Raw genomic sequence first — 15,905 nt, 5'->3', positions numbered from 1 at the left:
ACATAAGTACAATAACAGCTTAAAACTATAGAGAAATTTAAAAAAGTCTGATTTTAAAATTTTTTCATCAGTAAGTTTTGTTTCAAATCACAGTTACTTTGTGAAAATGATAAGTTAGGTATTAAACCTCAAAGTGTACCTCAGTCATTTTTCAGATAATTCTTCTGTAAAGCAGTTGAGACAGCATAGAAATATAAGAAACAATATCTGTACCAACACAAAACTAATACACGTCAATAAAATAACACTCCTTATCTTAAATAAAATTTAATGTAGCTACAACTGCAATTTAGATACAATAAATCATTTAGTTTTAAGAAATTAACCTTCATGTCTGTATTCACAACTAAACAAGATCTGGATCCGTACAATGTAAAACACGAAATAAATTTCAACTCCCTCCAAAAAATATCAGTCTGAGACACCGTCTTCTTGCAGTTTAAATTTGCTAATGAATCATTATATCTTATATTCTAGTTATATTTTGCTAACTATCATAATAATTGTGGTCCAAGCATTAACTACTTTTTTTTTTTTTAGAACTTAATTTTTGAAGAAAAAAAAAGAACTCTGAATTCAATAAACTAAAGGATGAAATTTGAATACTCTCAAAACAATAAATTTTGGATAATTAAGTCTTGACCTCAAATTAACACTATAAAGTTTTCACTTTCAGCTTTCCAAGTTTTTCTGAAGTTACTGATATTTGTTTCTAAACTACACAGTTTTCAACTTTAAACAGTTATTTTCCCCACAATCATTAAATTTTAACAGAGTTTAATAAATGCTAGGAAGTTAGCTTTTTTTAAAAAAATTACAATAACTTTTAATTTTACATCAAACAAACATTAAATTTTTGGTTCAACTTAGTGAATGGCAAAATATGGAATAACTAATCACATATAGTTTGAGTTAATTCTTACACCTTTCAGTGTTCTTATACGCCTACTGACTTTGTTTGGGGGTAAAAAAATTGGGTACAGTAGCCTACTGATTTAGTTGTTTTTTTTAAATGCTAATATGTCAAAAGTATTCACTATAATTCAGTTTTAAACCTTTTTTCAATGATAGTTAATGCAACAGTTAGTAGACACAGTTAATTTTAATTTCTTGATTTTTTCCCAGCAGGTCTGCAGAAAATGAAACACCGTTTAAAATCTAACTCTTCTGAAAGTCTGTATCGTATATAAGGTTCACCGACACTGTTCGACTTCCCAAATGATTTTTTCTCGATGCCTTCTCTATTTTTCCTCTGTGTTTACTCCATACTTCTTTTTGAGCCTTTCTATGTCTTGTTCTTTCTTATCATCGTCGACTTTTTTGAACGCTTTATTTGACTGATAGTACAATACTACAAGGTATCGATTACAAACATTAAAGCCAGACAAGTGATCACACGCATTCTTTGCATCAAATATATCTTCGTAAACAACAAACGCTGTTCCCCTAGACTCGGGCGTATTCCCCACACGGATCTGTCTGATAGCTCCATACTTACCGAAGATATCATACATTTCTTCGGCTGTAATCTTATATGGTAAATTACGAACATAAAGTATTCTATTTACCTCAGGAGGAAGTCTTACATTAGTTTTCCTTTGCATCGCCATCTTGCTTTGCGGAAGTAGGCCTATCCCAAGATTGATATATATCAACGCCAAAATGAACAATAGATGTCGCATTAAACCTAAAGTTAGGGGACCAACCAAATATTTACTTATATATATATACTTTTTTATTTGCCATCGCAGCAATTTTAGGTATTGGTGATTGTAGTTTCTAATTGTTATTGATCCATAATCCTATGTGAAATAAACTCTACTAAAGGGTTTAAAATTACTTGCATTGTTATAACTGGGATAACGTTGTTGAACAGCGAAAAGAAAGCAAACTCTTTTTGACCTAAACAAATATTAAGCTTTAAAAAATAATAAAAGAATCTATGTAAAGGTTTTGCCAAGATATTAAAGTGTTTCAATAATTATTACTAGGGGGAACTTGTGCTTTGCGTACGAAACATAATTTTGGTTGTGGTATCTTGTATTTGAACGTACAAAGTTTGTAAAATATGAAAGCAGTGTTGTGTATTTAAAGTAACTGAAACACTTAACTGACCTGTCTAGACTACTCCAGTATGAAGGAAGTTACGTGGAGTACTGAACAAACTTGATGACCGTACGGTGACTGCGAGGTTAAATCTAAGTGGGTTAAACCTATTATATGACATGTGATGCCCACCAAACACTTCTAGTACAAAAGACACTTTGAACCGAACGGTATGATCCAAAATGACAGACCAACTTATATAGTAAAGAACATTAGATCTCGTCATCGAATTAGATCTAGAGATGCTTTCAAAACCTTGGTTTCGATGGTAAGTATTAAAACTCAACAGGATGACAATATGACGGTACCGGTATTCAAAGTGTCTATAAACAAATTAAAAATTTCATACACAAATCTTAACAAATAAACACAGAGGGAAATGTATTTAGGGAACTGATCTGTCATCCCTCAGAGCCCGATCGCAAACGTTACTTCCCTATTCATAATTTCATTTCCGCATAGTTTAATTAAGTTAAAAAAGCTTTCCATGTACCCATACGTTACTCTTTTAATTATGTGAATGTGAATTTGATTTATCTATACGATATTTACAATCTCAGTTAGTAATTTATTATGAAGTGTGTTCAGTAGCGGAACAAGCAGTTCAGGAGCAAAGAAATGATCGGGGACCCTTTTTTTTTCACAAGATCAGACCAGACCAGGCGTCACGGGCCTCAGGGCATTGCCCCGCGCTAGTTCCGCCTTTGAGTTTGTTTCAGGTTGGACGCCAAATCAACGATATTTCACAAATATCAAACATAATAATGGACAGAAAAATTCGATTATTTTATTCGAAATCTCAGATTATTTGTTCTTCAAACGTACACTACGACCACAAAGTATTTTAAATATCAGAAACATTATACTAATTAACTGTTATTAAAAGATAATACATTTATTAATATCTCATTAAACAGGTAACTTTCTATTAAAGAATAACTATCGCTAACTAAAGGTATACGTAAAAATGTAAACTAAGGGACTAGATAAAGAATGTAGTGTTTAAAAACGCATTAGGCCTAATACTAATGTCTTATAACAAGTACAATTATAACCATACTTCGCAGGATTGAAAAAAAGGCATAACAATTGTTGTTGTAACAAATGGCTTATATAAATGGTAGTCCGTTAAACAAAATGCGTCGTCGGCAAAGGATAAGACTAATATTGTGGTTGGAATGCTATAATTATACAATCTTCTAATTCTTGAAAATCCCTAGGGGGACTAGAAAAATAATGTAGAGTTTAAAAATGTAATAGGCCTAATTATAATTTCTAATGACAAAGATAATTATAAATTGCATGATAGTTTTGTTTTTCAGATAACAAGTTCATTACAAACGCTTACAATTACACGCACATACCTGATCATCTGTCAAACTGTATTCTTCTTGAAAATCAAAGGCCTTTGGAGAACCAGGGATTACTGCACTTTCCATCTTACTTCCGGCTATGACAAATCTACATTATGCATAAAAAATATTGCCACTTAAAACAACCATCCCTACCGAAATATTGTCATAAAACTGGTTAAGCTTGGAAATTGCAAAAACTTACTTAGATTTAATATAAATGTTATTATAAATATTATTTTCATGCTTGACCCACCTTACAAATAAACTCAAAGTGTTTCACCTATGTTCCATTTTTATGCACTTTTACAGTAACTTATATGAATTTTTTCATGTTTTGAATCTACATAAACTTATGGTGTCATATAAGGCCTATAAGACACAATTATCATCAGTCAATCAGGTATATTAGGCTAGATTAAACTTGGCCTATAAAACACAACTATCACCGGTCGGTCAGGTCCGTTAGGCTAGATTAAACTTGACCAAAGCAAATTGTTAGTGGGTTATTAAATATACAACAGATAACTCTTGGATACTTGAAATTATTCCAGTTTTTTAATGCTGTTTATTATTCTTATTTATTTGGTACAATGCCATTTTTTATATAGATGGCAGAAAATGTTTTTTTTTTCTAATTTATTCAGCAAAATACTGCATTTTATTTGTATATCATCGGTGGCTCAACGGTAAGCCTGCAGGCTTATAATACTAAAAAATCTGGTGTGGATACCTGCGATGGGCAGAGCACAGATAGCCCTTGTGTAGCTTTGTGCTTCACAACAAACAAAATTATTTGGATAGAAAAAAATGCAGGTGTTTATTTGGATAACTAAATGCCATTTCCCAACTCTACTAGCACCTATTTAAGTCTTAATTTTGATTAATGCAGAATACCCGTCGATCTCGACCGCTAATAGTTGACTATAATTTATACAAATTATTAATTAACGGATATTAATTATTGAATAATTGTTATCTAGGAATCCTAAATCGCATAATTTATTGTTAACTTCTAAAAATAAAGTAATTGTGATGATACTGATATTTGGCCAATTTCAAAGATGGGTCAATTTGCCGAAATTTTACCTGTCATACGGGCAACTCGAAACGTAGGTAGTAGTGTCTATGTGATGGCCAATAAGCCACGTGAATTCCTCACGAGTCCACAATGCTATCCAATTCCAGTCTCCCACTCGAACATTAGAACACCCAGCATTGAAATCCCCCATGATGATAGCATTCTAAAATTCAGAAATGCACGAATGTTAACTTCTTAATAGGTGTCATACCACCTTAAAAAATGAGTCCGCTTACAGTTACACCAAGTGAAAACGTGTATATATATATATATATCTTTACGTCTGTCTTATGTAAGAGAATAAGTCACACTAACTAAGAATTAACAAGAACTTAACCTTTTTCAGAGAAATGAATTCTTAATGGGAGTCGTGAGCTCAAATGGTAGTTGAGCGCCATATTGAATTAGGGTTAATCAGGCTTATAAATGTTATATTATCTTGGTTTTTCAGATCAGGCCTTAAAGACCGAGTATGACTGACATGTGTTTCAAATCCCACACACACTTCATCTCGACAGCAATGTTGAACCTGTATATACCTATAATCTTGTTATCAAGGTTAGGACATAAAAAATGTAACACAAATGTTTCATTCTCAACAACAACGAAAAAAAAGTGGTTATAAAAGTCGAGTACTAAGGAAAAAAAGAAATGTTCGTAAATTCTCCAAACTGAAGAAGATTATTTGTATTTTTCTTTGTTGTCGTGGTAACAATTTAAAACTTATTATTTTGAGTAATACTATGGCTATAACAAATAATAACAAAAAACAATAAAAGTTTGAAGTTGCCTCGTTTTGCACATTCTGGTACAAATCTTTGCGGACTTATATCGCTAAAAACTGGGTTTTGATACCCATGGTAGGTACAGCACAGATAGCCCATTGTGTAACTTTCTGCTAAATACAAACAAACAATTCACTCGGAAGTTTTTTTAACTAATACGTAACTAAATATTTATAATCAATACGCCACCTAGTTTAGAAAGTGCTTACAACCAGAACGTGAGAATCTCCGTTGTTTTAATTAGTACACTCTTCTCGAAACCGTTAGTGAGTTTTTAATCAAAAAATTATGTGTAGAATTTTAGAGTTAGTAAGTTGAAAATATTACCAGATGAAATGTAGTAACATTTAGTGACAAACAACCAGTAACTAACGTGTTTCGTCAAACCTAACCACCCCATGTTTCAACAGGGGTTGTTATGTATCTAAAAATACAGCCAATCTGGAGAAGAAATGTCACGTTGTTATATACATATAGCCAATCTTGAGAAGCTAACTGTCACGATGTTATATATATATAACTAAATAAATATATATATATATAAATAAATAATATAAATATAAATAATTATATATAATAAATATATAATTATATCTATAAATAATTGATATTATAATCTTGAATGAAATGTGTAATAAACTCGCTGTGTCCAGAGAGGGGAAGAAAAAGACGAACTAAAACTTCAAAGCGAAGGTTCGATTCCCGACTCACCGGATTTTTGTAATGGTTCTGAGCATAGTCGTAGACAGTGGCCAGAGCGTGTGTTTCGTTCGCTGCACCACTAGGTTGAGTGTGGCTGCAAATAGCCACAAATGATGAAAGATCACCTAGGGGGAAAAAAATATATATATATATTATTATTTAGTTTGCCAGAAGTTCCAAGACAACAACAACCAGCAACAACAGTTTTTACGGAGTCAAAGGTACAGAAAGGTTTTGAAACATACAAAACATATACTCTGATCAAATTACCCATTCACTGTTGCCTTGGTGTATATATACTATGATCAAATTACCCATTTACTGTTGCCTTGGTGTATATATACTATGATCAAATTACCCATTCACTGTTGCCTTGGTGTATATATACTATGATCAAATTACCCATTCACTGTTGTCTTGGTGTATATATATACTATGATCAAATTACCCATTCACTGTTGCCTTGGTGTATATATACTATGATCAAATTACCCATTCACTGTTGCCTTGGTGTATATATACTATGATCAAATTACCCATTCATTGTTGCCTTGGTGTATATATATACTATGATCAAATTACCCATTCTCTGTTGGGGAAATACATTTTTTTTACACATATTGTTGAAAATACTTGATATTTTTTTGTTTGTTGTTAAACACGAAGCTACATGATGGGCTATCTGTGCTGTACCTACCACAGGGTATCGAAACTTGGATTTGGGCGTTATAAGCCTTCAGACTTACCACTGAACCACTGGGGCCAAATTTGATATATGTAAAAGTAATAATTTGCAAGCAGATCCAATGCTCGTTGGCCAGGCGTGGTTGAAACGCTTCGCACTTTAGAGTTGTGGGTGCGTTATAATAGTGACGGTCAGATCCCACTATTTGATTAAAGTAGCCCAAGAGTCGACGGAGGGTGATAGTGACGAGGTGTCTTCCCTCTATTCTATCAGTTGAAAATTAGGAACAGCTAGTAAAGATAGCCACTGTGGAGCTTAGAGCAAGTATCAAAAACAAACAAACCAATGCTTTTGGCCAAGCCTTGTACTTATTAACTTATAGTTGGTAGGTGTTTACCAACAGCGCCACCTACTTTCGAATAAATCTTCATGTTGTAAATTCCAATAATCAATGTGTAAATATATTAAATAAAATGTTAATTGAATCAACGTTATCTTATATTTTGTTTTGGAAAACAAATTGAGCTTAATAAAATATTAAAAAAAATAATTTTAAAAATTCACATTAATGAGATTTCTTTAACTCCAGTGTGGGCGCCGCCATGTTGTAACATAGTATTTAGTGGCGTCATTATGTCTTATTCAACTATACAGAGCGTTGAGTACGCTCTACGAATACGATTTTGAATATATGCAAATCAACAAGTCACGTGACAACAACAGTTGATATGAGGTCCCAGTGGCCTAGATTTTAACATGTCTAGGTATTTCGTAGGTAGTGTGGTCGTACCGAAAAGTTATCACTTCTGGCAAATGTAAGTAATAGCAATACTAAATATTCATACTCGCATGTCATAAAGATGTGTTCAGATAGAGGACTTAGAATTTCCAAGACGGGGATATACCATGAGCTTAATGACACTGGAAAACAGCATGTATTAGAGCTACATTCTGACATTGATTGGCTTAATTGGTTAGTGTGTTGTCACTAAAATGTATTACTTTTGGGGAGCATATTCAACAGCTTAATGGTAATGGAAAACAAAGGAATATGGATCAACTTGGGGTACCAGGACCATCCAGAAAGAGACATACCACAAGTCGTATCCCAGTCGTAATAAGCAAAGTGTAGCATTTTATAACAAGTAAGAATCCACGAACACAAAGGGCAGTGGTAAAAGCTGTCCTCGTGCCTCAGGCAACAAAACGAAACATAATCAAGAAGGATTTCCTACTATAAAAGTGAGAAAAGTCATGTGTAAACAAGTTGCCTTGAACCGTTGCATACCGCAAGTAGCTAGAGAGTTAAACTGGTATTCATTATATTGTTGTTCCATTCAAAGATATATCGGTTATGTTACCATACCAATATGAATTTCTTTGTAATTAGACTGTTGAAAGGGTGCTGGGAAGCTTTCGTTTTCGTACACTAGGTTTGTTTGTTTTTGAATTTCGCGCAAAGCTACACGAGGGCTATCTGCACTAGCCGTCCCTAATTTAGCAGTGTAAGACTAGAGGGAAGGCAGCTAGTCATCACCACCCACCGCCAACTCTTGGGCTACTCTTTTACCAACGAATAGTGGGATTTACCGTCACATTATAACGCCCCCACGGCTGAAAGGGCGAGCATGTTTGGTGGGACAAGGATTCGAACCCGCGACCCTCAGATTGCGAGTCGAGCGTCTTATCCACCTGGCCATGCCGGGCCCGTACACTAGGTGGATTATAGAAAGCCTACAGGAAAGAGTGGTGCGATGAGGACATGACAACTTTACGACGGAGTTTTTTTGGATTAAAAACTACACTGCAGGGCTGTTGGCAAGATGCATGGTCGACACAGAGAGCATGACTGGATGTGGATGAGGCTCTAAAATAATTCTAATATAAAATATTCCACGTTATTTTGTTTGAATGTATCGGTATTCTCTCATAACTTTGACGCTTAGGGCACCCACACAAAAGCCTAAACCGTTATGCCTAACCTTGTAACGATAGTAATGGAATCTCTTTTGAAACATATTTTGTTGTTATTTATATTAAAACATCTAAAATACGTCCCGTTACATCTTTAAGGAGGTTCGAAACAACATTTGTAAATAACTATTTGTTTTTAGAAACAGTTAAATTATTTACAATTTAAATACTCACGAGTTGTCGGTGAAGAAAAGTGTACAATATACGGTGGTCTCATGAAAAGGTCTTCAACATCCGGGAAAGCTTGTTCATCCAACACTGACAGTTTGTCATCTCTGAAATACAAAAATAATTTAGGCTGGTTAGCACGTGAGGGTTGCCTTCTTGAATTTAATGTTTGAAGAAAGCAGTCATTCAGGCTGGTAAGGACATGAGTGTTTCCCTCTAAAACTTAATGTTGCCCGTCAAATACAGTCATTCAGTCTAGATAGCACGTGCAGGATGTCCTCTAAAACTTAATGTTGCCCTTCGAATACAGTCATTCGGTCTAGATAGCATGTGCAGGATGTCCTCTACAACTTAATGTTGCCCGTGGAATACAGTTACAAAATCACATCAGGACGTGGTAGTGGCCTTTAGAAGCTTTATATCATCTCTGGAATACATATAATAAGTCCGTTTGACTAGTATGGGGTAGTTATATTTTCAAGATACTTGGAAGCCTTTTTATATTTCGTTTACCGATAAAACTTTAACTGTAAAATAACTTCTTAATATTCTGATAAGACAGTCAGATTAACAATAACTAGTATACCTGTATATATAAGCGTATTGTTCCTTCGCTGTTCCTCTTCCAAGACGCTCGCTCAGAGCCATTCTGTATATAACATCGTTTGGTGTCTTCCTTCATAATAGAAACAAAAACCCTAAATTAGATTACTCAATTACTGAACATTTCACGCTAACAATTAAATCGCAAGGCGTAGCTCAAGGTTTTAATTTCATGTTATATGTAAACTACATTTCAAGGTTTCACTTCAGCGTGGATATACAGAACAAAACTTCTTTGAAACCTGTTTCGTAGCTCAAGTTCAGTATAACTGTTTTGTTTTTGTTCGTAATTAAGCACAAAGCTACACAAGGGCTACCTGTGCTCTGCCCACCACGAGTATCGAAACCCGGTTTCTAGCGTTGTAAGTCCGCAGACAATACCGCTGTGCCACTGGGGGCCTTTTTGTTCGTAATTAAGCACAAAGCTACACTCAAGTTCAATATAATTGTTTTTGTTCGTTTGTTTGTTTTTAATTATGCACAAAGCTACACAAGGGCTATCTGTGCTCTGCCCACCACGGGTATCGAAACCCGGTTTCTAGCGTTGTAAGTCCGCAGACAATACCGCTGTGCCACTGGGGGCCTTTTTGTTCGTAATTGAGCACAAAGCTACACAATAGGCTATCTATGCTCTGCCAACTACGGGTATCGAAACCCGGATTCTAGCCTGGTATTATCCATATTTTTATTCATGTTTCTATTTCCCTATTATTTCCTGTATACTGCTTTATAAGATCGTTTTCTCTGATTTCCTGTATACTGCTTTACAAGATCGTTTTCTCTGATTTCCTGTATACTGCTTTACAAGATCGTTTTCTCTGATTTCCTCCCCCCTACCCTTTTGTTTTATTTTTTTTTCTATCCTGTGAAAACTGTTCAAAACATTTCTTCAACTGTCATCGCTCTTACGTCTTTCATGTAATGTAGACATTTCTTTTGTACAAACTAAACCTGACAACAACGTCTCCAGTTACGATTGGCTAGACTCCAAAATCAACTCGTCTGGAACATCCGGCTTACGTGACGTCAAGAGCTGTACCTATGTATTTCATATCACTCACTACTTATCAACGTATATTCTCCAGAACTATTTGAAAACGCTAGAGTTTTTTTTTTTAATTTATTGCACTTTTTGTGTGTGCTAACCCTTTTATCAGAATTATTATAATTATAGATTATGAATGCACCAAACGATTTTTTACTATATCCGGAATCAAAACTTCCACAGTCACAGCAATGGAGTAGTTATATGGTTGCACAAACTGACAAAAAAAAAAACACAAAAAACACCGAAGTGTCTGTACGTTTGTTAAAAATTAGTCTCGTCTTCCTGCTATAAAGAAGCATTCTATCTGTGGGTCGAGACAGTTTTGTTGATTGAGATGACTGAAGAAGAGACTTCATCAAAGCTCACGTGCAGGTGCAGGTGTCTGAATGTAATTGATGTAATCATCACGAGGTTGAAGCAGGGCACAAGAGAAGTCATCTTCTGGAGAGTCATCATCAAATAACAAAGCTGCCAATTGGAATACATCATCACACATCATCAGTGTTTGAAGACAAAAACTGCAGTTTATTTATTAAGAACAATATAAGTGGAACAACAGCGACACATTTTGTATCAGCTCTTTTTTCATTTGTTTTTATTTCAAACTCAATAATTTAAATTAAAAAATAAGGACAGTACACTCAATATGAAAATAAAGAATAAAAGTAACAAATATATACAAGCTCATAGAAACGAAAGAAGACCTACGAGTTACAGTGTGTATTAGGACTGTCTCTGAATCTCATAAGTTAATTATTTTATGTATCTTATAAGTGGTCCTATAGAAATTAGAGATTAGTATCATCAGACAGCCCTTTGGGTCAATTGTCCCACCCATATACAGTGTTTGAAGTGAGGAGATGGGGGAGAAGGAGGAAGAGGAAGCAGGATTGTTTGTGAAAATTTTGAAACTGAGTACTGTATTTTTTGTTTTTCATGTGTATTCTTCATTTATTACTATAAAAGTAATTAAAATGTAAATATTATAACTTATTAGGTTAGATAAGATAATTAAAAATAATATCAATAAAAACTCTTCACGAGGTAAACTCGTGAGCAGCTCGTGCGTTACGCAATTCGGTATGGTAACGTGAGCTGCACATTCGCCGAGTGATTTTTCAATTTGTGTGGCAGGATTATTAGTTAGACAGGGTTCAAAGAGCAACAAAACAAAATTAAGTATAAACAGATGTATTATGATACGAGTTATAGTATGGAAACTCTGGTGGTTGCGAACTCGGTCACAACGACCCGAGCCGTAGCGAGAGAGTTTTTCGTTGATCCTAAAATTTGTTTCTGTTTCCCGGTGGGGTAGCGGTAAGTCTATAGACTTACAAGTCCGGAATTGCATTACGTTCGAATATGATAGCACAGTGTGGCTTTGTTCTAAAATAAACAAGTAAATGTGCTTATAAATAATTAATCCTCATATTTCTTTTATATCGTTCATTTCAGTGCGGTCCACATTTTATATTTTTTGTCTGTTTTTAAACTGCAGTTTGTTACCCCTATATTCACTCCCCATTCCCAGATTTGTTAATGTTACATGCTCAAGAATACCCACAGCAATGATAGAAATTTTTATACTATCAACCAAAGTTTCCTAAAAATGAGAAATAGGTTAATACTGGGATTGCCACTTCTACGAGTCAGTTATCATCTGAAGTTAATACTGGGATTGCCACTTCTACGAATCAGTTATCATCTGAAGTTAATACTGGGATTGCCACTTCTACGAGTCAGTTATCATCTGAAGTTAATACTGGGATTGCCACTCCTACGAATCAGTTATCATCTGAAGTTAATACTGGGATTGTCACTCCTACGAATCAGTTATCATCTGAAGTTAATACTGGGATTGCCACTCCTACGAATCAGTTATCATCTGAAGTTAATACTGGGTTTGCCACTCCTACGAATCAGTTATCATCTGAAGTTAATACTGGGATTGCCACTCCTACTAATCAGTTAACATCTGAAGTTAATACTGGGATTGACACTCCTACGAATCAGTTATCATCTGAAGTTAATACTGGGATTGCCACTCCTACGAGTCAGTTATCATCTGAAGTTAATACTGGGATTGCCACTTCTACGAATCAGTTATCATCTGAAGTTAATACTGGGATTGTCACTCCTACGAATCAGTTATCATCTGAAGTTAATACTGGGATTGCCACTCCTACGAATCAGTTATCATCTGAAGTTAATACTGGGATTGTCACTCCTACGAATCAGTTATCATCTGAAGTTAATACTGGGATTGTCACTCCTACGAATCAGTTATCATCTAAAGTTAATACTGGGATTGTACTGAATAACGGGATTTATTGTCACAAGTGAAAATGGAATGCGTGTTTAGCGACATCTCACGGCCCTGCTACGAATCAGTTATCATTTATAAACTTTAGTCAAGGAAACGAGTAAAACATTTCCACAAAACTCTCTTTGAACACACACACACGAAAACTGATAATTTGAAATATAGTAATTTTTAATTACCAAAACTGAAGCCTTTAAAGTAATATTCTAACACTAACTGTTTGATAGAAGTAGTCGTATAACGTGAACGATAAATTAACATTAATTATTTTTGGTCTCAGTTTATATTTTAATACGATATTACACGTAAAATAATACTTACTTTTGCCACGCAGTTGTAGCTCAATCGGTAGATGGTCAGAGACATCTTTCGTCTGTTGAGATTACAAAACAATATCCTTATTGTTAAATAAAGATACAATGGTAGGGTGTTTCAATTTTGAAAGTGTAAGTATCTATATATTTATATAGATACAACAAAATGTTAGAATGGAGATTGGGAGCTTAATGAAAGGAGGATGACAGCAAGGTTTTTGTTTAAAACTATTTGATGGCCGAGTTTTTAATGTTTTCTTCTCTCCAGTTTTTATAAGTATTAGCCTGAGAAATATTAGAATTGTATATATTAATCCCCTGGTGGTCAGTAGTTAAAACAAATTAAAAGTCAGACAAGGTTTCTCTTGGGGGTTTTAAAGAAAGTCACAGATAAGACACGTGAGCCTTTTTTTTTTTAAGCAGGTCAACAAAGAGTAGACAAGTATCAGGGTTGGAAAGGTGCTTATGGTACTTCAAGTTTTAATGGTGGGAGTGATAAGAGTTTCCCTGAAAATTATAGGCCAGTTATACTTATGTCCGTAGTGAGCGGAAATTCTAGAGTCTCATAGAAAAAACCTTTACAAAATCATTTAATGAAATATGATAAATGAAAGTCAACACGGAATTCCACTTTACTAATCTCGTATATTTTACCGAGAACAATATTTGTGGACTTGGTGTACTTAGTTTTCCAAACGTTTTTGATAAGGTACCACATAAAATATGAGCTACGAATATCACGTCGGTGGGGATTGGGTTAATTGGATTGTAGAGAGAAATCAAAGGATTATTATTAATAGATTCCAGTCAAGCTGGATCCTTGTTGCTAGGGTAATACCTCGGGGTTCAGTGCTCTTTCTTATTAGTTTGCTGATTACGTGAAACTCTTACATATTTATAGTTAGGTCGCTCAACTCGCAACCTGTGGGTCATGGGTTCGAATCCCTGTCACCAAACATGCTCGCCCTTTAAGCCGTGGGGGGCCTTATAACGTGACGGTCAATCCCAATATTCGTTGGTAAAAGATTAACCCGAGAGTTGGCGGTGTTGACTAGCTGTCTTCCCTCTAGTCTATCATTGCTAAATTAGGGACAGCTAGCCCTCGAGTAGCTTTTCGTGAAGTTCAAAACAAACCAATTTCTATCTGTGTTACAGGTGTTGAAGTGCTACAAATGACTTTAATTATAGTAAATACAAGATAAGGAATTTACGGTGTCATTATTTAATATAGTTGGGAACTCGTTGAACATATAAATTACTCAAGTCATCGAAGTAGTGTTAGTAAAAACACTAGAATTTCGGGGTGTATTTATAGGCATACTAATTACAGGACAAATCACTATTTAGGCCTCACTTGAAATACGTATACATTGTAATAGGCTTACCCAAGAATGGATAAAAGTTATTGGAAATCATTTAGAGAAAGGCTACTAGGATAATTCCACGAATTGAAGGGTTAACATATAGGGATAAGTTATTTTATTTTTAAAAATAAGGGTATGAAATTATTTTATTGAAATTTATAATATTTTGCTGGTGATCGATAGAATAAGTACCCCTGGCTTCTTTGCGGAGGTCAGCACTTTACAGGGGGTTTAAAAGGGGAATCAATTTCCTGAAAAGGGTTTAAATGTTTATTTTTCTCAGTGGTGAAGGTGCAAGAACAGCGTGGAAAGTAATATCTTGCTTTTCGTAGGTTATGTTATAATTAAAAAGTGTCATGCCAACTAAACACAGAAAGATTAAAAAATACTGTAAAAGATACAAAAAAATCGTACTATTATACAAATTCACACTAGATAAAAATTGTTTATTCATAGACATTTTAGCGCCCTCTATCGCATCTTTTTTAATTGTCAGATTTCTCCTACTGGGTTTGTTTGTAATTTTAACTCAAAGCTATGTAATGGCCTATCTGTGCTCTGTCTACCACGGGTATCGAAACCCGGTTTCTAGCGTTGTAAGTCCTCACACATACCGCTGTGCCACTAGAGGGCCTCCTACTAGTTCATCTCCTCCACATTTTCAGTTTCGGCATTCTGCTTATACCTTTTCACTGGATATTGCAATAGCAACTTCCTAAATATACAACTACGGAAACCTTAGTCACTTGGATATTACAATAAATTTTATTCCCACAAAATGAAGGAGGTTAGAGTTCAAGTCAAATTATTAAGTAACTAACAGAGATCCGCAAAACATTTACGGTCAAATTAATATCATTACTATAATAGTAAAGACAGGATTTCTAGAATAATGCACAAGAATTGTAATTAGAGACATCGAAATCTACAAGTCCAATTGTCTTAAGCCTAACAAGTACCACCTTCAGATGATAACTGATTCGTAGGAGTGACAATCCCAGTATTAACTTCAGATGATAACTGACTCGTAGAAGTGGCAATCCCAGTATTAACTTTAGATGATAACTGATTCGTAGGAGTGACAATCCCAGTACTAACTTTAAACTAGACGAAAGGCAGCTGGTCTACAGCACCAACCGTCAACTCTTGTCTGACGGAATAGTGGGATTTGACTGCCACCGTTATAACGCACCCACGACCACCAAGTGCGGAGTGCAATTTTTATTTCTTTTTATGGAAACGGGACGCGAACACTGGACCCGCAGACCCACACGCTAAATGCCGGGTCTTTGTGATTTTATTTTTCTCTTTTAATTAACTTTTTTTTGAAGCAAAACTTTATTTATCAAACATTCGAACTAAACCATTTTTTTTTGTTTTGGTTTCAGTACTTTATGACA

The 15,905-nt window shown here is 34.7% G+C and overlaps 1 protein-coding gene and 1 pseudogene across 1 annotated transcript; both read right to left on the bottom strand.

Annotated features, from left to right (window-relative positions):
• Nucleotides 1-1,241: 1,241 nt before the first annotated feature.
• Nucleotides 1,242-1,610, bottom strand: LOC106474379 (annotated as a pseudogene).
• Nucleotides 1,611-2,420: 810 nt separating this feature from the next.
• On the bottom strand, nt 2,421-9,548 carry LOC106474378 (deoxyribonuclease gamma-like). The gene is made up of 6 exons (XM_013935069.2): nt 9,440-9,548; nt 8,860-8,960; nt 6,036-6,151; nt 4,548-4,702; nt 3,471-3,567; nt 2,421-2,429 (listed from the first exon to the last, which is right to left on the bottom strand). Exons 1-6 carry the CDS (start codon nt 9,499-9,501, stop codon nt 2,421-2,423), a joined length of 540 nt encoding a protein of 179 aa, XP_013790523.1. The 5' UTR covers nt 9,502-9,548.
• Nucleotides 9,549-15,905: the final 6,357 nt, after the last annotated feature.

Source organism: Limulus polyphemus, unplaced genomic scaffold (genome assembly GCF_000517525.1).
Source record: "Limulus polyphemus unplaced genomic scaffold, Limulus_polyphemus-2.1.2 Scaffold7141, whole genome shotgun sequence".
Taxonomy (NCBI): domain Eukaryota; kingdom Metazoa; phylum Arthropoda; class Merostomata; order Xiphosura; family Limulidae; genus Limulus; species Limulus polyphemus.
Note: the sequence above shows the minus strand (reverse complement) of the source record. Positions and strands in the feature narration are given on the sequence as shown.

Bases quoted from the DNA above. Each gene is read 5' to 3' on its own strand.
- LOC106474378 (XM_013935069.2), bottom strand. From the start codon at position 9,501: ATGGCTCTGAGCGAGCGTCTTGGAAGAGGAACAGCGAAGGAACAATAC. The intron at 8,961-9,439 runs GTATACTAGTTA...TTTGTATTTCAG, and splicing joins CAATACGCTTATATATACAG to AGATGACAAACTGTCAGTGT. The intron at 3,568-4,547 runs GTAAAATTTCGG...TGCATAATGTAG, and splicing joins TCGAGTTGCCCGTATGACAG to ATTTGTCATAGCCGGAAGTA.